We start from the raw sequence: 20432 nt of genomic DNA on the forward strand, positions 1-20432 counted from the left end.
TTATGAATCACTTGGTGTCAGTCTATGTTGACAGCTCTTCAGTCTTTCTGGTCATCTGAAGCATATTCTGTGGTGATACCCAGGAGGTGCCCATATTCACAAGAGTATGTTTATGAATGTCAGTTTGGTTGTGTATAGTAAAACCCACAGTTTACATTTTTTGATTACCTTACATATGTTACTCTGTTGTTTTCTGGCAGAAGCATTGCCAGAAAGTCTGATGAAAACTGATGTTTTTCTTTACTCATGACTTGATTTTTAAAAATCTAGGTGATCAAATCTTTTTTTTCCCCCCTATTTAAAGGGTCGATTGTCCTAGATACACAGGAATTTTTTTTTCTTTTTTTCTTTTTAGGGCCGCACTCCAGCATGTGTAGGTTCCTGGGCTAGGGGTGGAATTGGAGCTGGAGCTGTTGGCCTGTGCCACAGCCATAGCAATGCAGGACCCAAGCCGAGTCTGCAGCCTACACCACAGCTCACGGCAACGCCAGATCCTTAACCCACTGAGCAAGGCCGGGGATGGAACCTGCATCCTCATGGATGCCAGTCAAATTTGTTAATCGCTGAACCACAGCGAGAACTCCCACAGGATATTTTTTAATGTGAAGTTTCAAGCTATCTTTTATTTAGTAGAGTTCTCTTAAATTATTATTTTTGTATTTGTTCAGTAGTATTGCTTTGGTTTTCTTTTTTAGTGCCTTTCATTATAGATATATCTTTATTAATCTTCTTTGTCACTTTTTAAAAATTCATTTTATCTCTTTTTTTTGGAATAACAATGTTATTGAGATATAATTCATGTACATAAGATCCACCCTTATAACATGTACACATCAGTGGTTTTGGGTTTTTATTATAGTCTTTCTAGTGGTATGAAATGATATCTCATTGTGATTTTGATTGTATTGCCCTTATGGATAACGATGTCAGCCATCTTTTCAAGTGCTTATTTGTATTTGAGGATCTCCTTTGGAAAAATGTCTGTTAAAACTTTGTCCAAGTTTTAATTGGGTTATTTACCTTTTTGTTAAAATGTTGTAAGAATTTTAGATACACGTCACTTATCAGATATATTATTTCCAAACATTTTCTCCCATCACATAGGTAGTCTTTTCACTTTCTTGAAGGTATTTTTTGAAGCACAAGGGTATTTAATTTTGACTTAACCCAGTTTATCTACCTTTTTTTTTTTTTTTGTCAATCGTGCTTTTGTTATCTAAGAAATCATTGTCAAGTTCAAAGTCGCAATGATTTACTCCAATGTTTCTCCTAAGTTTCATAGTTTTAGCTCTTCTATTTAGATCTGAGATATATTTTTAGTTAATTTCTGTGTATGGTGTGAGGGAGAAGGGTTCAGCTTAATTCTTTTGCATGTGCATATCCAGTTGTCCCAGCATCATTTGTTGAAAAGACTATTCTTTTCCCATCTAATTGTCATGACTCCCTTATTAAAGAATTGCCACAATAATTTTGTGTGAGATTTGACTGAGATCCTTTTTTGTTGCTTATTGTCTAGTAGTGAAAGGAGTTTTTCTCTACTTTTAGGAGGGAGGGAATGGGCGAGGATAGTTTTTCTAGTTTCATAGTCAAGGTTAAGGCTCTCTCTTCCATGTTCTTTGCCGAGTGGGTATGTCTCTCTCTGTCTTGTGCTTTCTGAGATGTACCTCTTCCATCCTCTCCACCAGCTTTATCTGAACCTTCTCTTTCCTTCATCCCTATTATGCCACATTCTAGAACTTAGATTCTACTCCCAGCAGTATCTTTTGATGAGACTTTATGAGTTTTGGTTTGTTGCTTTTGTGAGTTTATCAGGCTCAGACAGCCCCATTATTCCTCACTTATATCACACTGGAGTCTGCTTACAGTTACCTATAAATGGAATTGTGTTCAACTCCCTCCTAGTTTCTGCTGCTGTTCTCAGTCTGACCCCTGCTCTGTGCAGGGAGCATCCGCTGTTGACTGTGGGCCCTTCCGTTCTGTTCTCCGGCTGTCAGAAGCTCTCATGCCTTCCTGTACTTCTTCCCACACAGATGTACTGGCCTGTCTCATAGTGGCCAGAGGTTTATTTCCACTGCTTATATTTGGAGCTCTGTCTCCCAATTTTGTTGTAGATGTTGCCTGTGAATCTTTGATTTTGCTATCCTCATTGCTTTGTTTGGGTTTATGGGGAGATTTAGTGGAGATTCAAAAAGTATCCTGCCCTTTACCTCATCTTCCCAGAGTTCTCTCATTGAAATATTTGTAAAGCACATTTTGTTCCTTATTAACAGCAGTATGGTGTCTACAAGTTAAAAAGAAGATGCAATCTAGTTGTTGATTCTTACTTCATAGCTCCAGGTAATTCTGTAGTGAAACAAATTATGGTAACTTTTTCTAGGTTAAGTATCATAAAATATTATCATACATGTTGAATGTGTGTCATATTTTGACTGTGCTAAAAATCAGCTTTTCCCTTTCAGAATAATAAGCCTTTGTACTCATTTGAAGATAATTCGGACTATGTTTATGATGTCATGTGGTCACCCACCCACCCGGCCCTGTTTGCCTGTGTGGATGGCATGGGTAGGCTGGATTTGTGGAATCTCAACAATGACACAGAGGTGAGCCAGAAAATAACAAAAATTGCACTGAAAAATAGAAAATTGGAGATTTATTGAATAATTTGTGAAATTCCTTTTATCCCAAGGAATGTAAAAGGACTCTGTGATTGTAGCTTCATTACAAAGAAACCAAATAAGCTTTGTACCCTAAATAATAAACAGCATGCTGTGCAGAACTGAAGGGAGAAATAATGTTGCCAAAAGCACTGGCACATTTTCTTTTACTTCTAAAAAGCACTATCATGTCTCTAATGTCCTGGCAAAGTTTCATTCATAAGGCAACTGGGATAGTTTTCATTCATAGGCTAGAAGGCAGATAGTTTCAGACTATTGATGTATGTTAACCTTAATTCTGAATTTCTGAATTATCTCTTAACCTTGATAGAATTGTATGTTAGCTATAAATATTAATCTTAACCTGACTTATTTGAATGAAGCAAAATGTGTTTTAGTGACTTGTTCTGTGAAAGACTGAAAACGGAGTGTTGCTGTAAAATGAACATAGAAACCATCAAATTTCCTAATTGTTATACTAAAATCACTCACTTGAGGGCAGTGAAATTTAACTGCAGCTATTATTTATTTTTAACCATGTTTATCTTTACCAATGTAGAAAGGTTTAAAGTGTTCTTAGACTTCTGTATTGCTATGTATGGATAAGAAGTAGCATTAGCAGTTCTATCAGTAAAAGTTGTTGAGAAAGTCTCTTGGTGCCTTCCCCCACAGTCCTGTGTTTCCCTCATCTCTTCATATTTCCAGTCACAAGCATTCAGTATTCCTTGAAGTAAAATTGTTGACTGCACAGGACAAAGAAATTACATATTGGAAATGTAAGAATTTTAACACTGTGCTAGCTATTGGTATATTAGTTTGAGGGGGAACATTCAGATACTGCTAGGGAAAGGTATTAAGCCCTCGCAAGATGATTGGACATTTCTAGTTACCTCCAGTGGTACCAATTTTATTTTCTTAATTTGGATTTTGGTGTTAGATATTTGTGGTTACAATTAAATTTGGATCTTTCCTGTAACCACTAACTCAAAGACTATATATAAGTTACAGTTTTTCTCTTATAATAACAATTTTGGCATTCTAGAGGGTTAAATTAATCATTTGGGATGACTGGTGTCAACTATAAGGATTATTTTTAATCAGGTCTCCAACATTTTTAAATGTTACTGTGATTCTAGTCTGAGTGAAACACTGAAGGTTTGTTCTGCATTTCCCTCAGCCCAGGAAAGGGTATGGTCCGATTCCAAGAACTGGGGCCCTATATTGGTGCCCTCGTCCAGAGCCTGCTCCAGACAGTTCATAGGAACAGGAGCCTTGGAAAGATCCACACTGCACCTTTAGTGTGGATTGTTTCTAGGAACTGTGGATCTGTAACAGGCTCTGGCTGACAGAGATGCAAGAAGTAATTCCTATCCTCTAAAATTTGAACCATAATCTAGTTTATGAGGGCTTTTTGAGTTGTTTCTTTAAATAAGGTTTTGGCCGTCTGTTTTCAAACAGCTTGACTTCTTAAAGAAGTTAAAACAACAAAGAATCCTTTATTAGAGAGAGGATCTTTCAAAATGATGTATTCAGTCATGTGAAAATTTCTTATATAAGGGCTAAAGTTATTTTCCAAAACCATTTTCAAGGATTGCTATAATGTCATTCAGAATATATCACTGAACAGGAAGAAAGTTGGGAAAATTCTTTATCTGTTTTCACCTTTGTTTTAAAAAATGTAGCCAGATTGGAAGAAAGAAGAATTACTGTTTTACATGTTTATAGAAATCCTGATGAAACTTTTAACACTGCGCTATATTTTAAATGACTCCAGGTGCCAACAGCCAGCATTTCTGTGGAGGGTAATCCTGCTCTTAATCGTGTAAGATGGACCCATTCTGGAAGAGAGATTGCCGTGGGTGATTCAGAAGGGCAGATTGTTATATATGATGTGGGAGAGGTATGGGGCTCACCGCCTGTAATTTTGACACATCTCTTTAACTTCCCAAGCATCGTATGACAGTATCTTCATGGCTAAAACTAGTCTTTGAGGTTCATGAATTGTATAAACCGTATGGTTGTAAAGATAAAACTTACTTTTTACCACAGAAGCAACTCTTGAGATTAATTTTCTTTCTAAACTGGGTGTCCTGCATCCCCATGCAACAGATTTCGAGGGTCATATCATATATTGGAAGTATCGTCAAGCATTCATCACTAGAAATTAGAAATTCTTCAGGCAGGGGGAGAAACTTATAGTTGGACTTTGGGGCTTTACAGAATTGATATTGAGATAAGATTTTATTTTTCTATATTTATAGATTTGTTTGGGCCTGGTAGTAGAACTCAAAAGTAGTATCTTTTGAGAGTTATTTGATGACTGTGTGAAATGTGAATCTGGACTCCTTGAGCCTTGTTGCAAAGCCATCATCATTAAACCCAACAGGTTGAGTTATAGCTCTGTCATCTTTACTGCTTGGGTTGACTGAACACAGTCCCCAGGAATGATTTCCTCTGTTTTAGCCCTGGCTAGTGCCTTATGATTCCCCATCCTCTCTAGAAACTCCACAGCCTTTAGCAATTGGATCTGGAGAGAGGTAGATTGAATCACTTCGAACAGCCAGTTGAACGATCTCTACAGATGGTATCTGCACTGTCCACATTTGGCTATTAAACACTTAAAATGTGGCTAGAACATCTGAAAAACCGAATTTTCAATTTTATTTAATTTTAAGTAATTTAAATGTAAATAGTCATATCTGTTTGAAAGCTCCCATATTGGATATCACTGTCTAGTCTAGTCTGAAGTCATACAATAGATTAAGAGGTAGACGCATCCATTTGCCACACTGACTTCTTTGTGCTCTAATATGGCACTGTCAGATTTCTCTAGTATGATAATGACAGCTGTTAAAAACTGTTGGCCATTTGACTGCTTTAGTGAGGCAAAAGCATCACGATCCTCCTTTCCTCTTTTGCTATTGGTACATCACTAAAGGGGTAAGAAGTAGCATACCTTTTGATGAAGGGATTATCAAGAAAGGTTCTCTTTATGTTCCAAACAAAAATAAGTACATTTATAAGAAACCAGCCCATTTATAAGAAACCAGCCCTTACTAGCTGTCCTTCAAAAACTGTTCATACTAGGAATGGTGCAAGAATTTTAAAAATTGAAGGAATTCCTGCCCACCAGCAATATCCATGAGATGGTGCATAGGAGTTATATTTACAGAAGGATTATTGTCATTCTCTTTTGCATGGATGATGATAATAGCAAACTCATTTCTGAGGCTGTCACAACGTACTTCACAAACACTGTCTTTTGTTTTGAGATGTTATAAATCATTGGTATATTCTCTGTAATTATGGAAAGGCCATTGAGGTCAATTATTACTTTTTAACAGAGAAATTATTTGAAAACAAACTGACTAATAGTGGGCAAAGTGATCTTTTCTTTCAGTGTACATAAAACATTGTGTTCTTTTAACAGCAGATTGCTGTCCCTCGAAATGATGAATGGGCACGGTTCGGCCGAACACTTGCAGAAATTAACGCAAACCGAGCAGATGCAGAGGAGGAAGCAGCTACCCGAATACCTGCTTAGCTCCTGAAAAGGGAATGTGTAGCCTTAGTGGATTTGGGGAAGAAGACTCTACATAGATCCTGAGACTATTTGCATGCTTCTGTCTAAATAATTAAAAGGAAGTTTCGTGGATTAAACTGTGGATTTAATGCAGCAAGCAAATCTTACAATGTCCTTTTTTATATAACACATCTTGTTTCGGATTTGTGTCATTTTTAATACAGCTAATTTACTTAAAAGAATGCAACCTTTTCTGAATTCTTATACACAGGTGTATATTTGGTATTATTCTTTCGAATTCTTTTCAATTTATAACACTATATACAGTTATTTCTAAAGCACAGATTAGATAAGTTCTGCTTATTTTTAAATAATCACAATTCACTGTTACACTGATAATGTTCTCACTAACCATACTATGTAGGAACATTGTTTATTCATAGTCATAGCATGCATACATCTATTCAATTCCATTCTGATATTTTGTTCTTTATAAGTCATGTGGTAACTATCTATAAATAAAAAACAAATATGCTTTAACTTTTTGAATTTCCATTTTGATTTACTGCTTACAATTAAAATTTTATTAAATTCTGTCTCTTCTATAAAGTGTCTTTATTTTATATCTTTAAGCTTCTTTTGTAAGCAGCCACCTCAAATCTTGTAAAGCTGTGTGCCTTACATATATCATACGGTATACTTTAGATCGCCCAAGACGTTATGAGCTGATGTTTAGATACTTTCTGCCGGTGAACAGATTACTCCTAGGTTAACTGTTGTTTTACCTCCGTATTTTCTTTCCATCTAAGATATATATAGTTAGTTTAAAGAATAAGCAGAAATCTGCCTCTCATTTTCACTGATTGAGATTACTATATATATGAGCCCTCTGAGATAAAAACCTCCTTTGAGAGAAATTGATTTCATGGTTGCAGTAGCCATGATGGAAAGTTCTCAAAGGACCTGTTACCACAACTTTGTCTACAAGTCTGAAAGGTAAGTGGTAAATATCTAAAAATTTGTAATGACCCCCACATCTGACACCTCCACCCCCCAAAAAGAATTTGTGTTGAACCTATTTCAGGACTAGAGGAAAGAATTATGCTCAGATACTGATTTTATCCTTAAATTATCCATTTCCTTGATCCTGACCTTTTGTCCTTCTCAAGTTTAGCTCTCATTTATTCGACAACATGAACTAGGAAGGGAGGATACATATCATATTTTGAGCAATTTGGTTTGCCTTTTCTTTTTTTTTTGGTGGTCTTGCCCATAGCATGCGAAAGTTCCCAGGCCAGGGTTGCAGGGTTGCACCTGAGCCACAGCAGTGACATCGAATTCTTTACCACTAGGCCACCAGGGAATTCCCTGTTTTTTTTTTTTTTTTAATCTAACAAAAATCCGTTGGGAAATAAATTTCCAAGTAATTTATTGTCAACTAAGAGTACCATGTAGTGTAAAGGATAATTGACCTGGAGTATTAGACCCAAACTCTCACTCTGCCCCGGAACTCAAGGGAAGTGTGATTTTAGCCAACCAAGTCTTTCCATGTTTTTTTATCTGAGAATTAAGCTTGGACTAGATGATATCTAAATTACCTTTCAGCTCTAAAATTTATTCATTATAATTACTTAAGGAAAATCTCTATTTTTACAGATTTGGTTTTCATAAGTTGACATCCCACAATCACATATTTTATACTGAAGATAATTTTTTATATCAGCAGGCAAATACGTTATCGCATGGTAGCAATGTCTGAGTAAAGAATTCAATTTCAGCAGGATCCCACATGTCTTAGTATAGAAAAATTCATGTAATCACTAAAACATTTATTCTTGCCTTCTGTTTGTAAAAATGACTAGATAAAGGGAAAACAGAACATTGGAAATCATGAGATGTGGCAAATTCAGATGGCGTGTTGGACTCAAGGTGATGTATCCGATTGTGAAAGAATAAAATTGGTAAGTAAAAAACTTATCACAAAAGAGTATATGCTTTTTGGAGATAACTTTCTTCCGCCCCAAAATGCAGTGTGTCTCTTCGCCTTTGCCCCTTGAACTGTAATGTACATTTTTAGGAAGACATGAATTTAATGTGAGGAATTGCCTTTTAACATTGACAGTAGGAAAGAAAGGACTGTGCCGTCAATGTTGATATGAACTCATCTGAAAGATTAAGCTGACTAGAAAAGTGTAGCACAGCTCTTCAGTCTTTCGAAAATGGAAAACCTTATAATTAAAAAAAAATCTGCTTATGGAAATTGTACCTTATTTGTTCCCAGTTACACTTTTTTTTATTTAGTTGGAAACAAGGCAAAGTTTTCTGGCTAATTTCTGACTTTGTGTTTATTGTTTGGTTATTTTCTTTTTGAATGAGAAGTTAAAGACTATTGGTTATCCTTGTCTGTGTTTAGGAAGAATACTCAGTTTTGCAGACAATAATTAACTTGCAGTAAATCTCAAATGATCATTTTTTTGTTATTTGAACCAAAAAAATTAATTGGTAGAAGACATCTTCCAGTTTATAGATGCAGTTCCCTACAAAGTTTAGAAAATTTCTAGGTATAAAATATTGTAATAATGCTGAGATATTGTATATTGAAAGAATGGATGACTTAAATTTTTTTTTTTTTTTTTTTTTTTGCTTTTTCTAGGGCCACTCCTGCAGCATATGGAGGTTCCCAGGCTAGGGGTCTAATCAGAGCTTTAGCCACCAGCCTACACCAGAGCCACAGCAATGCAGGATCCAAGCCTTGTCTGCGACCTACATCACAGCTCACAGCAACACCGGATCCTTAACCCACTGAGCAAGGCCAGGGATCGAACCCTCAACTTCATGGTTCCTAGCAGATTCATTAACCACTGAGCCACGACGGGAACTCCGGATGACTTAAATTTTAAGAGAATGAACTAAAGGAAAGTAGTGCTAGGGATGATCCTAGATTTTTAATACTGTACAAATGTTGATTCATTCTGTTTTCTACCAGTACTGATAGACAGTAACCTCTACCACTTGAACCATATGGAAAGGAGGGGCCTGAGTGAGTGAGTAAAAATCTGGTGTGAAGTACATGATTTTGTTATCTTGCATTCTGTCAGGCAATGCTTTTTAAATGTCCTTCCTACAACCCTCTTATTTCAACATTGGCATTGTGATATTTTATAACTAGGAAAAAGCTTTATGTACAATTAAGTATATTGGAGGGAATGGAGCCCCAATTAAAACTCAAGCTGCTTGGTGGCTGTGAGGATTGTTTCAAACATGACATAACACCCAGGGTGGTATTATGCCTGAATATTGGGCATAAGTTTAGGTAAAAAGCCATCAGCTTTGCCTCATTTGATGATTTAGTGATGGCATTCCCATTGAGGTTTTTTTTCCCCCAAGCTACATAGAGGCTGGAATGGAGTTCTTGCTTTCCTGCTATCATCTTTCTGATTTCTCAGCAACTGTAGGGACTTCATAGGTTTGGGGAAAATACCTGGGAATCTTATTTTTGACTCATTAAAAAATGCTGGGAGGAGTTCCTGTCGTGGGGCAGCAGAAACAAATACGACTGGTATCCATGAGGGTGCGAGTTTGATCCCTGGCTTCGCTCAGTGGTTTGGGGATCCGGTGTTGCTGTGCGCTGTGGTGTAAGTTGCAGATGCAGCTCAGATCCTGCGTTGCTGTGGCTGTGGCGTAGGCTGGCAGCTCTAGCTCCAATTTGACTCCTAGCCTGGGAACTTCCAATATGCCACAGGTGTGGCTCTAAAAGGCCCAAAAAAACAAAAAACAAAAACTGGGCAATTACAGAGAAGTCTGGTTTACAGATTCTGAGGGCTTCTAGTGCTACCAAAGAATAGGAAAGTTGCTCGAAAGGCAAGGAGAAAAGAACACCCACATTCATTATTTCTTTTGAAATAGAGGACTACAACTACCATTCTTTGAACCAATTTCATTTTTTTTTTTTGTCGTTTGGCTGCGCCTGCGGCATACAAAAGTTCCCGGGCCAGGGATGGAACCAGAATCACAGCAGTAACCCAAGCCACAGGAGTGACAATGCCAAATCCTTTACTGCTAGACCACCAGGGAACTTCCAATTTCTTCAATTTTAATGCCCTAAGAAGGTAATAATTTCCTTGCACTTACAATTTTAAAGTCCTTTGCACATAGAAGAAACACATTTTAGGAGTCCCTGGTGGCCTAGCTGGGGGTTAAGAATTCAGCATTGTCACTGCTGTAGCTTGGGTTCAATCCCTAGCCCGGGAACGTTTGCATGCTGCAGGCACAGCCAAAAAAAAAAAAAAAGAAAAAAGAAAAGAAAAACCGAAAAGAAACACATTTTAGAGAAGGATCTAGATTTTCAACTGGAAGACTGAATGGTCTTCACATTGTAATGCCTTTCTCAATAGGCCAATGCTCTCAGACCTTTTACTGGACTTTAAATATACAGATTCTCTTTCTGCCTGCCATGTTCACAGTCCCTAAACTTCTTAAAGTTCAAATGGAGTTGGTGGTATTTAAGTTTTCAATATGTAGTAGCTTCTAGCCACTGATAGCTTCAACATAGCCAATCAGCAATCTTTTACAAACTTTTCTAAAATTACAGTATTTTGTGTTGTTAGTTTCATAGCAGGAATCTCAGTTTTGGCTTCTTAATATTCCATTACCAGTTCTCAGTGAGAGGATGGAACAGCTTGCACTCAGGTAAGCTTTCAGAAAGGTCTGTTTCACTTTGTGAGGTCATTTATTCATGTCTGTGGTACTGTATTATCCTTTTCTTTTAATGTACTTGATTTGGTTGGGAGGCTAAGGGACAGTGATTGTGTAGGGTGTAGAACACAGCTACATGGTGCTGAACATGCAGAGACCCGACTCTGTGACTCTGGAAATCAGTATACCATCGGGAAGGCTTTGATGGCAAGTAATTTTTTCTTCTGTGAATTTTTGTACTAGATTAAAAAAAAAAACAAAACTTTTTTTTTTCCCCCCAAAGTAGTAGAAATGCTTTAGAACAAAATCTTTTATATTTGAGTGGCTTGGTATAATATGGGGGGAGGGGGAACACTGGGCTTTAAAGTCCCAAGTTGTATTTATGATACTCCTCATTACCCATTATATTCTCTGGGACAAGGATCAATATTCTCATCTGTTACGTAATGAAAATATTTGCTTGCTGTGATGGTTACATGAGATATTGCGTATGTGAAGATGTGTAAATTATGAAGTACTATACAAATAAGGGATTTTCTTTTTTTTTTTTTAAAGAATACAAGAATGGACAGAAACCATTTTGTGCAGCCATCTGCGCAATGTAACAAAAGCTAATTCCTCTAAGGATTAAGTGGCTTTGTGTTCAAGAAAAAAAAATTCTTTTTTAATTCTAAGAAATCTCAGTTTGAACCCTCAAGATGTTTGGGAATAGCAGTGAACTGAGGGGAAAATAGTAATTTCTCTTAATCAATGCTACTTTTCCTGGGAATGTTTTCTCATCATATTCTCTAGTAAAATTATAAATTACATAAGTAGGGGAAAAAATGACCTACTCAATTTCCAACCTATACTCAGCTGTTGCTCTTATGTTAATTACATGCATAGATTGCAATACCTGAAGCCTTAGAAAAGAGGAGGAGGAACCTCTTTTTCTTTTTCAAATCAATGAGAGAACAGACTTGATTCAAAGAGTACCCAGCTACTACCCAGCTAAGCAGTAGCAGAACTGGAATCAGTCATTTATACCAAATTCAAGGGAACAGCATTTACTCAACTGTTAAAACTTACAAAGTACCCATCTTTCTTCCCTAGGGTCAGTTCCCTTGGAAACGATACATGCTATTGTAGGAAGATGGTCATAAAAGAGGCGCTTCAGTCCTTGACCTCTGTGTGGTTGCCAGGCTTAAAGAAAGCCCTAAAATTAGTCTTGGAGGAATAGTTTTTATCTAACTCATGTCTAGATTGGCAGATCTCTGCTGTTTCATCATAGCTAAAACGTGATCTCCAGAAATAAGGCAAAACCGGACTTGTTAATGAACACTGATTGAGCGAGAGACTTAGTAAAATGACTAGGTCATTCCTAATGGGCCTCATTTCCAATAATGTTTGATACAGTCATGAATTTGTCTGTACATTGAGGGTCATTAGATGGATCTGGAGGACCTTCATCTTCCAAAGGGAAAAGAAATGGCTTTAGCCCCACTGAAACTCAGAAGCTTGAGTAGAATCTGTATCAGTTGAAAAAAAGGACTCTTGTGTTTTGTGCTAAAAATCAGATAAGGGGTACAGTGTGATTCATAAAAGACTATGGGTTTCCTCTGGATTTACCTGTTCCTTATTTTAGGTAAGTCCTTTATTTCTCTATACCTTCATCCTCTTGTACAGTAGATGCTGCGGTAATGATACCAAACCCAAGTTCACGCTGCTCGTCGCACAGCATGCCAGTAATTCCAGTGACGAGTTGTTGAAGCAAGCAATAAGGACTTTAATAGGACAGCTAGCCGACTGAGAAGATGGCAGACTAGTGTGTCAAAAAACCCCATCTTCCCTCAGTCCACATTCAGGCTCCTTTTATACAGGGGAAGGGGAAGGAGAGGGTCAGTGGTTACTCACTGTTGCTTGCTTGGGGGAAGGGCCCACTGCAGTGCTGAGCAGGACCATTAAAGGGCACTCACTAATGCTTGCTCACTCATAGCCCCCACGGTCCGTATACATTCCACAACCTTGTGACAAAAGGGGCAACAATCTTTCTGGCTACTTCCTGCTGAAAGTGGGCGATGACGGGGTGATCATAAAACGGAATTGAGCAGGCTCGGGCCAGCAATATGAAGTAATACGTATCTTTGTCTATAGCTATTTAAATTTGGTGAAATTCCTTCTGTAATGAAATTTTAATCTCAATACTTACCTTTTTAAAGAGCAAACTTAAGTCTCCTAAGAGTTCACAAACCCATGGCTCTCTAGGCCTCTCAGGAGTTGGGTCGTTTTCTGGTGTCAGTGGGGCTGCTTTTACCCTTGTGTGATGAATCCCTGGCTTTACTCCAGCTAACTTGACAGATGAGTGCATGGTGAGTAATACCACATGTGGTCCTAACCGCCTTGAAGTCAGCTCTTTAGATTTTAAGGAGGACTCGGACTTCAAATGGGAAAGGATACATAAGGGTACCTCAGTTGAATAGGCACAACTGTTGGAAGCAAACTCATGAACAGAAGTTAGTGTAGTGGCCAGAGTGTTAACATAATTGGCAACCTCTAGAGCATTTATAGATTTCCCCGTGTGGGCAGACACCTGGAATGGCCTACCATATGATATTTCAAAGGGGTTTAATACAAGCCTGCTTCTGGAAGCCACTCAGACCCTGTAGCCGGGCAACTGACAAGGCCTTATCCCAAGTTAAATTAAATCTCTTGACGTATTTCAGCATTGCTCCTCTTTAATGTATGATTCATTTTCTCAGTCTTTCCTGTGGATTGTGGTCTCCAGAACAAAGATGACTTCCAGTTAATCTGCAGTGCTTTAAACTCTTGTTGGGTTATGTTAGAGACAAAAGCAGGCTCTTTATCACTTTGAAGGGAGTTAGACAGTCCACATCAGGGGATAATTTCCTTAAGGAGGGCTTTAACCACTTTGGAGGCTTTTTCTGTCCTGGTCAAGATATGCCTCCACCCATCCTAAAAAAAGTGTCCACAACTGCACCAGGTATCTGAAATTTCTTGTGGTTTGAGGCATTTGAGTAATGTCTATTTGCTAGTCCTTGGTGGGGCTCTGATGTCAGGCTCTTCTGGCAAAAAATTTAAGCATTGAAGCATATAATTTACAAAGGAGATCTCAGCGCCAAAGAGGAATTGGACATGCTGGCATATATCAGAAACTGCGGGAGTTCCCGTCGTGGCTCAGTGGTTAACGGATCCGACTAGGAACCATGAGGTTTCGGGTTCGATCCCTGGCTTTGCTCAGTGGGTTAAGGATCCGGCGTTGCCGTGAGCTGTGGTGTAGGTCGCAGATGTGGCTCAGATCCCACGTTGCTGTGGCTGTGGTGTAGGCCGGCAGCTACAGCTCCGATTCGACTCCTAGCCTGGGAACCTCCATATGCTGCAGGAGTGGCCCTAGAAAAGGCAAAGAGACAAAAAAAAGAAACTGTGTTTCAGGATGAGGTCCTCTAATTGACATTTTAGAGGTTAAGAAAGGACAACTTTGTACTTCTCCAGCAACTCCTATAACCAAGATGGATTGGGATGTTTTCTGTGCCACCTTGGTATATACCACAGAGTATGTTGCACCCATATCTATCAGAAAGTCAATCAATTTCTCCTGTGGGGAAACTGGAATTGGGAGCCTCAAGTCCAAGGGCGGCCTTGGGCCTCTTCATTCATCAGAAGAGTGTTCCTTATTTTCTACCATATGAGAGGCTCCTGTCTTTTATTGATTTTTTTTTTTTTTTTTGCAGTACATTGTCAAAATTTTATTTCAGGAATTGAATCTCATTACCACATATTATTACTTACAGTATAATAAAATTAATTATGTGAGAGAAACAGAGCAACTTTCCAAACATACTTCATATTGAAAATTACAGATTGAGGAAGGACAAACATGAGAATATATTTACATAAGAAGGGGTGTTTCCAGCTCTTGGAGAATGTCTATTAACTTTTTACCTGATTCTTTTATTGATTTTTGTCTTTTTTTATGATTTTCTTTTCCATTATAGTTCTCACATATCATGTCCTATCATAAGTGACTAGATATAGTTCCCAGTGCTGTACAGCAGGATCCCATTGCTTATCCGTTCCAAAGGCAATAGTCTCCCTCTATTAACCGCAAATTCCCAGTCCATCCCACTCCCTTCCCTTCCCCCTTGCAATCACAAGTCTATTCTCCATGTCCATGATTTTTTTTTTCTGTAGAAAGGTTCATTTGTGTCCTATATTAGATTCCAGATATAAGTAATATCATATGGTATTTGTCTTTCTCTTTTTGACTGACTTCACTTAGTATGAGAGTCTCTAGTTCCATCCATGTTGCTGCAATTATTGTGTTGTGGCATTATTTTGGTTTTTTATGGCTGAGTAGTATTCCATTGTGTATATACCACATCTTCCTAATCCATTCATCTCTCGATGGACATGTTTGTTGTTGTTTCCATGTCTTAGCTATTGTAAATCCTGTTGCAATGAACACACGAGTGCGTATGTCTTTTTCCAGGAAAAGTTTTGTTCAGATATATGCCCAAGAGTGGGATTGCTGGATCATATGATAGTTCTATATATAGTTTTCTGAGGTACCACCATACTGTTTTCCATAATGGTTGTACCAGCTTACATTCCCACCAACAGTGTAGGAGGGTTCCCTTTTCTCCACACCCCCTCCAGCATTTGTTATTTGTGGACTTCTTAATGATGGCCATCCTGACTGGTGTGAGGTGGTACCTATGGTAGTTTTGATCTGCATTTCTCTAATAATCAGTGATGTTGAGCATTTTTTCATCTGCTTGTTGCCATATGTAGATCTTCTTTGGAGAAATGTCTATTCAGGTCTTTTGCCCATTTTTCAATTGGGTTGTTGACTTTTTTGCTGTTGAGTTGTATAAGTTGTTTGTATATTTTAGAGATAAAGCCCTTGTCAGTTGCATTGTTTGAAACTATTTTCTCCCATTCTGTAAATTGTCTTTTTGTTTTGTTTTTTTATGGTTTCCTTTGCTGTGCAAAAGCTTGTCAGCTTGATTAGGTCCCATTGGTTTATTTTTGCTTTTATTTCTGTTGCTTTGGGAGACTGACCTGAGAAAACATTTGTAAGGTTGATATCAGAGAATGTTTTGCCTATGTTCTCTTCTAGGAGTTTGACAGTGTCTTATGTTTAAGTCTTTAAGCCATTTTGAGTTTATTTTTGTGCATGGTGTGAGAGTGTATTCCAGTTTCACTGATTTGCATGCAGCTGTCCAGTTTTCCTAGCACCACTTGCTGAAAAGACTGTCTTTTCCCCATTTTATATTCTTGCCTCCTTTGTTGAAGATTAATTGACCATAGGTGTCTGGGTTAATTTTTGTCTTACTCTTTAGCATAAGCACTTCTTTTTCCCCCAGTGCCCTTCCTCACAGTAAGCACTTTGTTAAACTTTCCCTAATGGTGGACTACCGCTCTTCAGGTTACTTGCCTTCCAGGAATCGAATGTTGCTGCCAGAAAAGTAGTGCTCTGTCTTGCATTCTCTTGCTTCTGTTGTTGTTTTTTGTTGTCAAACCCTTTAAAAGCAACATCTACCAATTTAGAAGGCATCATTCCACATGCACGATCTAACTTCTGTAATTCCTTCTTATATCTGGTGCACTTTCCCAATGAAATTCATATTTACATTGTCAATTTTCTGAGGGCCCCAAGGTCTGCATCAGTTTAGTGCCTATAAGCTTGATAAATTTTCTCTAGAAACGCTGATGGATCCCCATTGGGTTCTTGGTGTATCTCCTGAGTTTTGCGTAAGCTCTTTTGACCACATACCCCCTTTCAAAGACCCACTAAGATATACTTTCTATAGTGCTGTAGGGGTTACGTATCTCCATTATTAGGATTCCAATCAGGCTCAGCAGTGGGAACTGCCAGATTTGCTTCTGGGGTTCCATCTAGATCTGCTAGATGAAACTGGTATGCTTCCTCTTTAGCCTTGTCAATGGTCATCCTCCTTTCATCCCCAGCAAGCATCATGTTTATGAGAGCGTGCATGGCCTCCCAGGAGGGATGGTGAGTGGCAAAGATAGGTATGAAAAGTTCAGTCCTGTGGAGGGGATCCTCTTGGTAAACAGGATTATGATTTCTCCATTTAAACAAATCTGAAGTTGAGAATGGCTCGTGCATCCATAGAAACCTAGCTCGTTGGCCATCTGCATTAAGGCCTCCTACAGGATATTGGCACTAGGGAAACTGTCCTGCTCCAAAAGTGGTTCCCAGTCCAAATTGTGTACCCAGTCAGGTCTTAGGTGGTGACACCAAACCAGGCCCCTGTGCCCTGGGGGTTAACATAGAACTTTCTAATTGATCCCCATAGGGAGGGAAAACAAGAGATGGTACATAAGCTAGTGATGTGGGGGTGGTTGGAACAGTCGCTGGTGCAGCCTACTCAGCCAGCATCCTCACTCTCATTTTCTCCCTCTCCCTCTTGTAGAGCAGGTTTTCCCTTCAGACTGCTGTACCATGAGGCAGCAGCCATCTGACTTCTTTTCCTCCTGATGCAATGGCATAAATGCTTCTACATGTTGAATCTCATCATGTTTACCCAGTTCTCACTGTCAGATCATATAATAATTGAGCCATTCAAGGGCATTTTTCTCTCCTGATCCTAACATATATTGGAGTCACACACCATTGCAATAGAATATAATCTCTTTCTTAACCACAGCTATATTTTGCCCATTTATTTAAGGTATGCCCCAAAGGGCTTTCCTTACGGTCAGAGTATTTCCCATATTTATAAATTCAAGAACAATGAAAAACAAAAAGCACAAACTGCAATACCAAAAACACAAAGAGATTCCATTGTGGATGAATGCAAAATAAAAGCAAATGAACCAGTTCACAAATCAAATCAGGCAGAATCCAACAACAATTCCCCTCTCCAAGAAGTTACCCTAATCAAATGCAAAACAAATTGGCTTTCCCTTTCAAGAATGCAGGAGAATGTTCCTGGTTATACACATCAGAGCCACTTACCCTATTCTATGGAGCCCATTGGCTCCCAAATGTTGATTCCTTGCTTCAACTGTCAAGCACGGGGGCAGCTAATGCTGATTCAGGGAATTTTGAAGGGAAGCTCCTCATGTCAGTTGGTCCTGGCAGCTCCTAGGACCTTACCCCAAAATTCCCCAACCAGGGCCAACTGGCCACAAGCAGCAAGGCTCCTGGATGGCTCACCAAAAATTGATACTGAACTTAGGTTCACTCTACTTGCTACATGGTAGGCCAACAACTCGACTCCAGAATTACTGGCCTGTTGTGCAGCAAGCAGAGCAAATTTGGGTATGGTATCTGTAATATCATCATTATAGGAGAGTAACCAGGATAATACATCCACATAAATCAAAAGATCGAGGAGTTCCCGTCGTGGCTTAGTGGTTAACGAATCCGACTAGGAACCATGAGGTTTCGGGTTCAATTCCTGGCCTTGCTCAGTGGGTTAAGGATCCGGTGTTGCCATGAGCTGTGGTGTAGGTCGCAGACATGGCTCAGATCCCACATTGCTGTGGCTGTGGTGTAGGCTGGCAGCTACAGATCTGATTAGACCCCTGGCCTGGGAATCTCCATATGCCGTGGGTGTGGACCTAGAAAGACAAAAAGACAAAAAAAAGAAAGAAAAAGAAAAAAGATAGAAAAAGATTAATTGAATATCAGGATGTTGTGTTTTAGTTGGAATTATATTACCTCACAGGTAACCACTGACTAGTAAATCCTAATATTTGGTTGGTAGATAATCCTTTTCAAAACATGGGGGTCCTGAGATGTCTAATTCAAAGCATCTTGGAGTCAACTCTGTTGAAACTCAGTTAACCCTACCTCTGAAGAAAATGCCTTCATCTATGTAAGCTTATTTCCTCATCTACCATGTCACAAGGCTGCTATAGAATTAACCCAGAATATTCGTGAAAATGAAGCACTGTGCAATTATGAGGCACTGCTATAAGGGGAAGTGATGATAACTTTCCAGAGTTCCGCCAACTGTTTTTCATTAGCTCCAAGTTTATAGGCTCTATCTCTTGGCTGCTAGAGGTTAAAAACAAGCTGACACTTCTGCTTTACTACACGAGGTTAGGGGTCCCATCTACTGTACAGCAAAGTCCTCTGTTCCAAATAAGTGTAGCAGTTGCTACATGTCACAGAAGGCAGGATTTCCTTGTGTCTCATGGCTGAATAATGTCGCATTGTGTATGTGTACATATAATACATATATTACATATATAATATATACAGCACAAGTACATATTATATAAATAGGTATATATTATTACATGTAATACGTATTATATATAGGTTGCTTCCATATCTTGGCTATTGTGAATAATGCTGCAATGAACATAAGAGTGTATATAATTCTTCAATATCCTGTTTTCATTTCTTTGGATATATACCCAGAAGTGGAATTGCTGGGTTGTACGGTAGGACTATTTTAAATTTTTTGAAGAACTGTCATACTTTTTTCTATAATGGCTGCTCTAATTTACATTCCCACCAACAGTGTACAAAGGTTCCCTTATCTTCACATGCTCACAAACATCATTTGTCTTCCTGTTAACACCTATTCTAACAGTTACGAGGTTTTTTTTATTACTCAATGAATTTATTACATTTGTAGTTGTACAATGATCATCACCATCCAATTTTATAGGATTTCCACCCCACAACCCCAGCGCATCCTCCCACCCCCCAAACCATCTCCTTTGGAAACCAGAAGTTTTTCAAAGTCTGTGAGTCAGTATCTTTTCTGCAAAGAAGTTCATTCGGTCCTTTTTTCAGATTCCACATGTCAACAAAAGCATTTGATGTTGGTGTCTCATTGTATGGCTGACTTCACTTAGCATGATAACTTCTAGGTTCATCCATGCTGCTAAAAATGCTGGTATTTTGTTCCTTTTAATGGCTGAATAATATTCTATCATGTATATGTACCACATCTTCTTGATCCACTCCTCTGTCGATGGACATTTAGGTTGTTTCCATGTCTTGGCTATTGCAAACAGTGCTGCAATGAACGTCAGAGTACATGTGTCTTTGTGAGTCGTGGTTTTCTCTGGATAGATGCCCAGGAGTGGGATTACTGGATCAAATGGTAGTTCTGTTTTTAGTTTTCTGAGGAATCTCCATGCTGTTTTCCCCAGGGGTTGCACCAGTTTACAATCCCACCAACAGTGTACTAGGGTTCCTTTTTCTCCACACCCTCTCCAGCACTTAGTGTTCGTAGACTTTTTGATGATGGCCATTCTGGCTGGTGTAAGGTGATACACCACATTAACAAACTGAAGAATAAAAACCATATGAACCTCTCAATAGATGCAGAGAAAGACTTTGACAAAAATCCAACACCCATTTCTGATAAAAACCCTTCAGAAAGTGTTTTGCATTTTTGTGTTGATTAGTGATGTTGAGCACCTTTTTATGCACCTATTGGCCGTGATTTCTTTCAAAAAATGGGTATTTGGTTCCTATGCCCATTTTTAAAATCAAATTATTTGACTTTTTGTCATTAAGTTGTATGATTTCTTTATATATTTTGGATATTAACCTCTTATTCAGTAAAGGG

At 38.5% G+C, this 20432-nt stretch overlaps 1 protein-coding gene across 20 annotated transcripts in view; it reads left to right on the plus strand.

Moving 5' to 3' along the window:
• Nucleotides 1–6717, plus strand: part of DYNC1I2 (dynein cytoplasmic 1 intermediate chain 2) — a 56601-nt gene extending 49884 nt beyond the window's left edge. For 11 of the 20 annotated variants that reach the window (XM_084997971.1, XM_084997966.1, XM_084997975.1 and 8 more), the window contains 3 exons: nt 2460–2600; nt 4429–4554; nt 6085–6717. In XM_084997971.1, coding sequence (XP_084854097.1) covers nt 2460–2600; nt 4429–4554; nt 6085–6198 — 381 coding nt within the window. In that variant the 3' untranslated portion in view covers nt 6199–6717. The remainder of the gene's footprint in view (nt 1–2459; nt 2601–4428; nt 4555–6084) is intronic. The other 9 variants (XM_084997973.1, XM_084997977.1, XM_084997985.1 and 6 more) reach the window with 1 other exon arrangement.
• The last annotated feature ends 13715 nt before the right edge of the window (nt 6718–20432 follow it).

The sequence above is a fragment of the Sus scrofa genome, chromosome 15 (assembly GCF_054392235.1).
Source record: "Sus scrofa isolate SSC_HxYL_T2T_F1_AM1 chromosome 15, Sscrofa_HxYL_maternal_Yorkshire_Landrace_v2.0, whole genome shotgun sequence".
NCBI classification, from domain to species: domain Eukaryota; kingdom Metazoa; phylum Chordata; class Mammalia; order Artiodactyla; family Suidae; genus Sus; species Sus scrofa.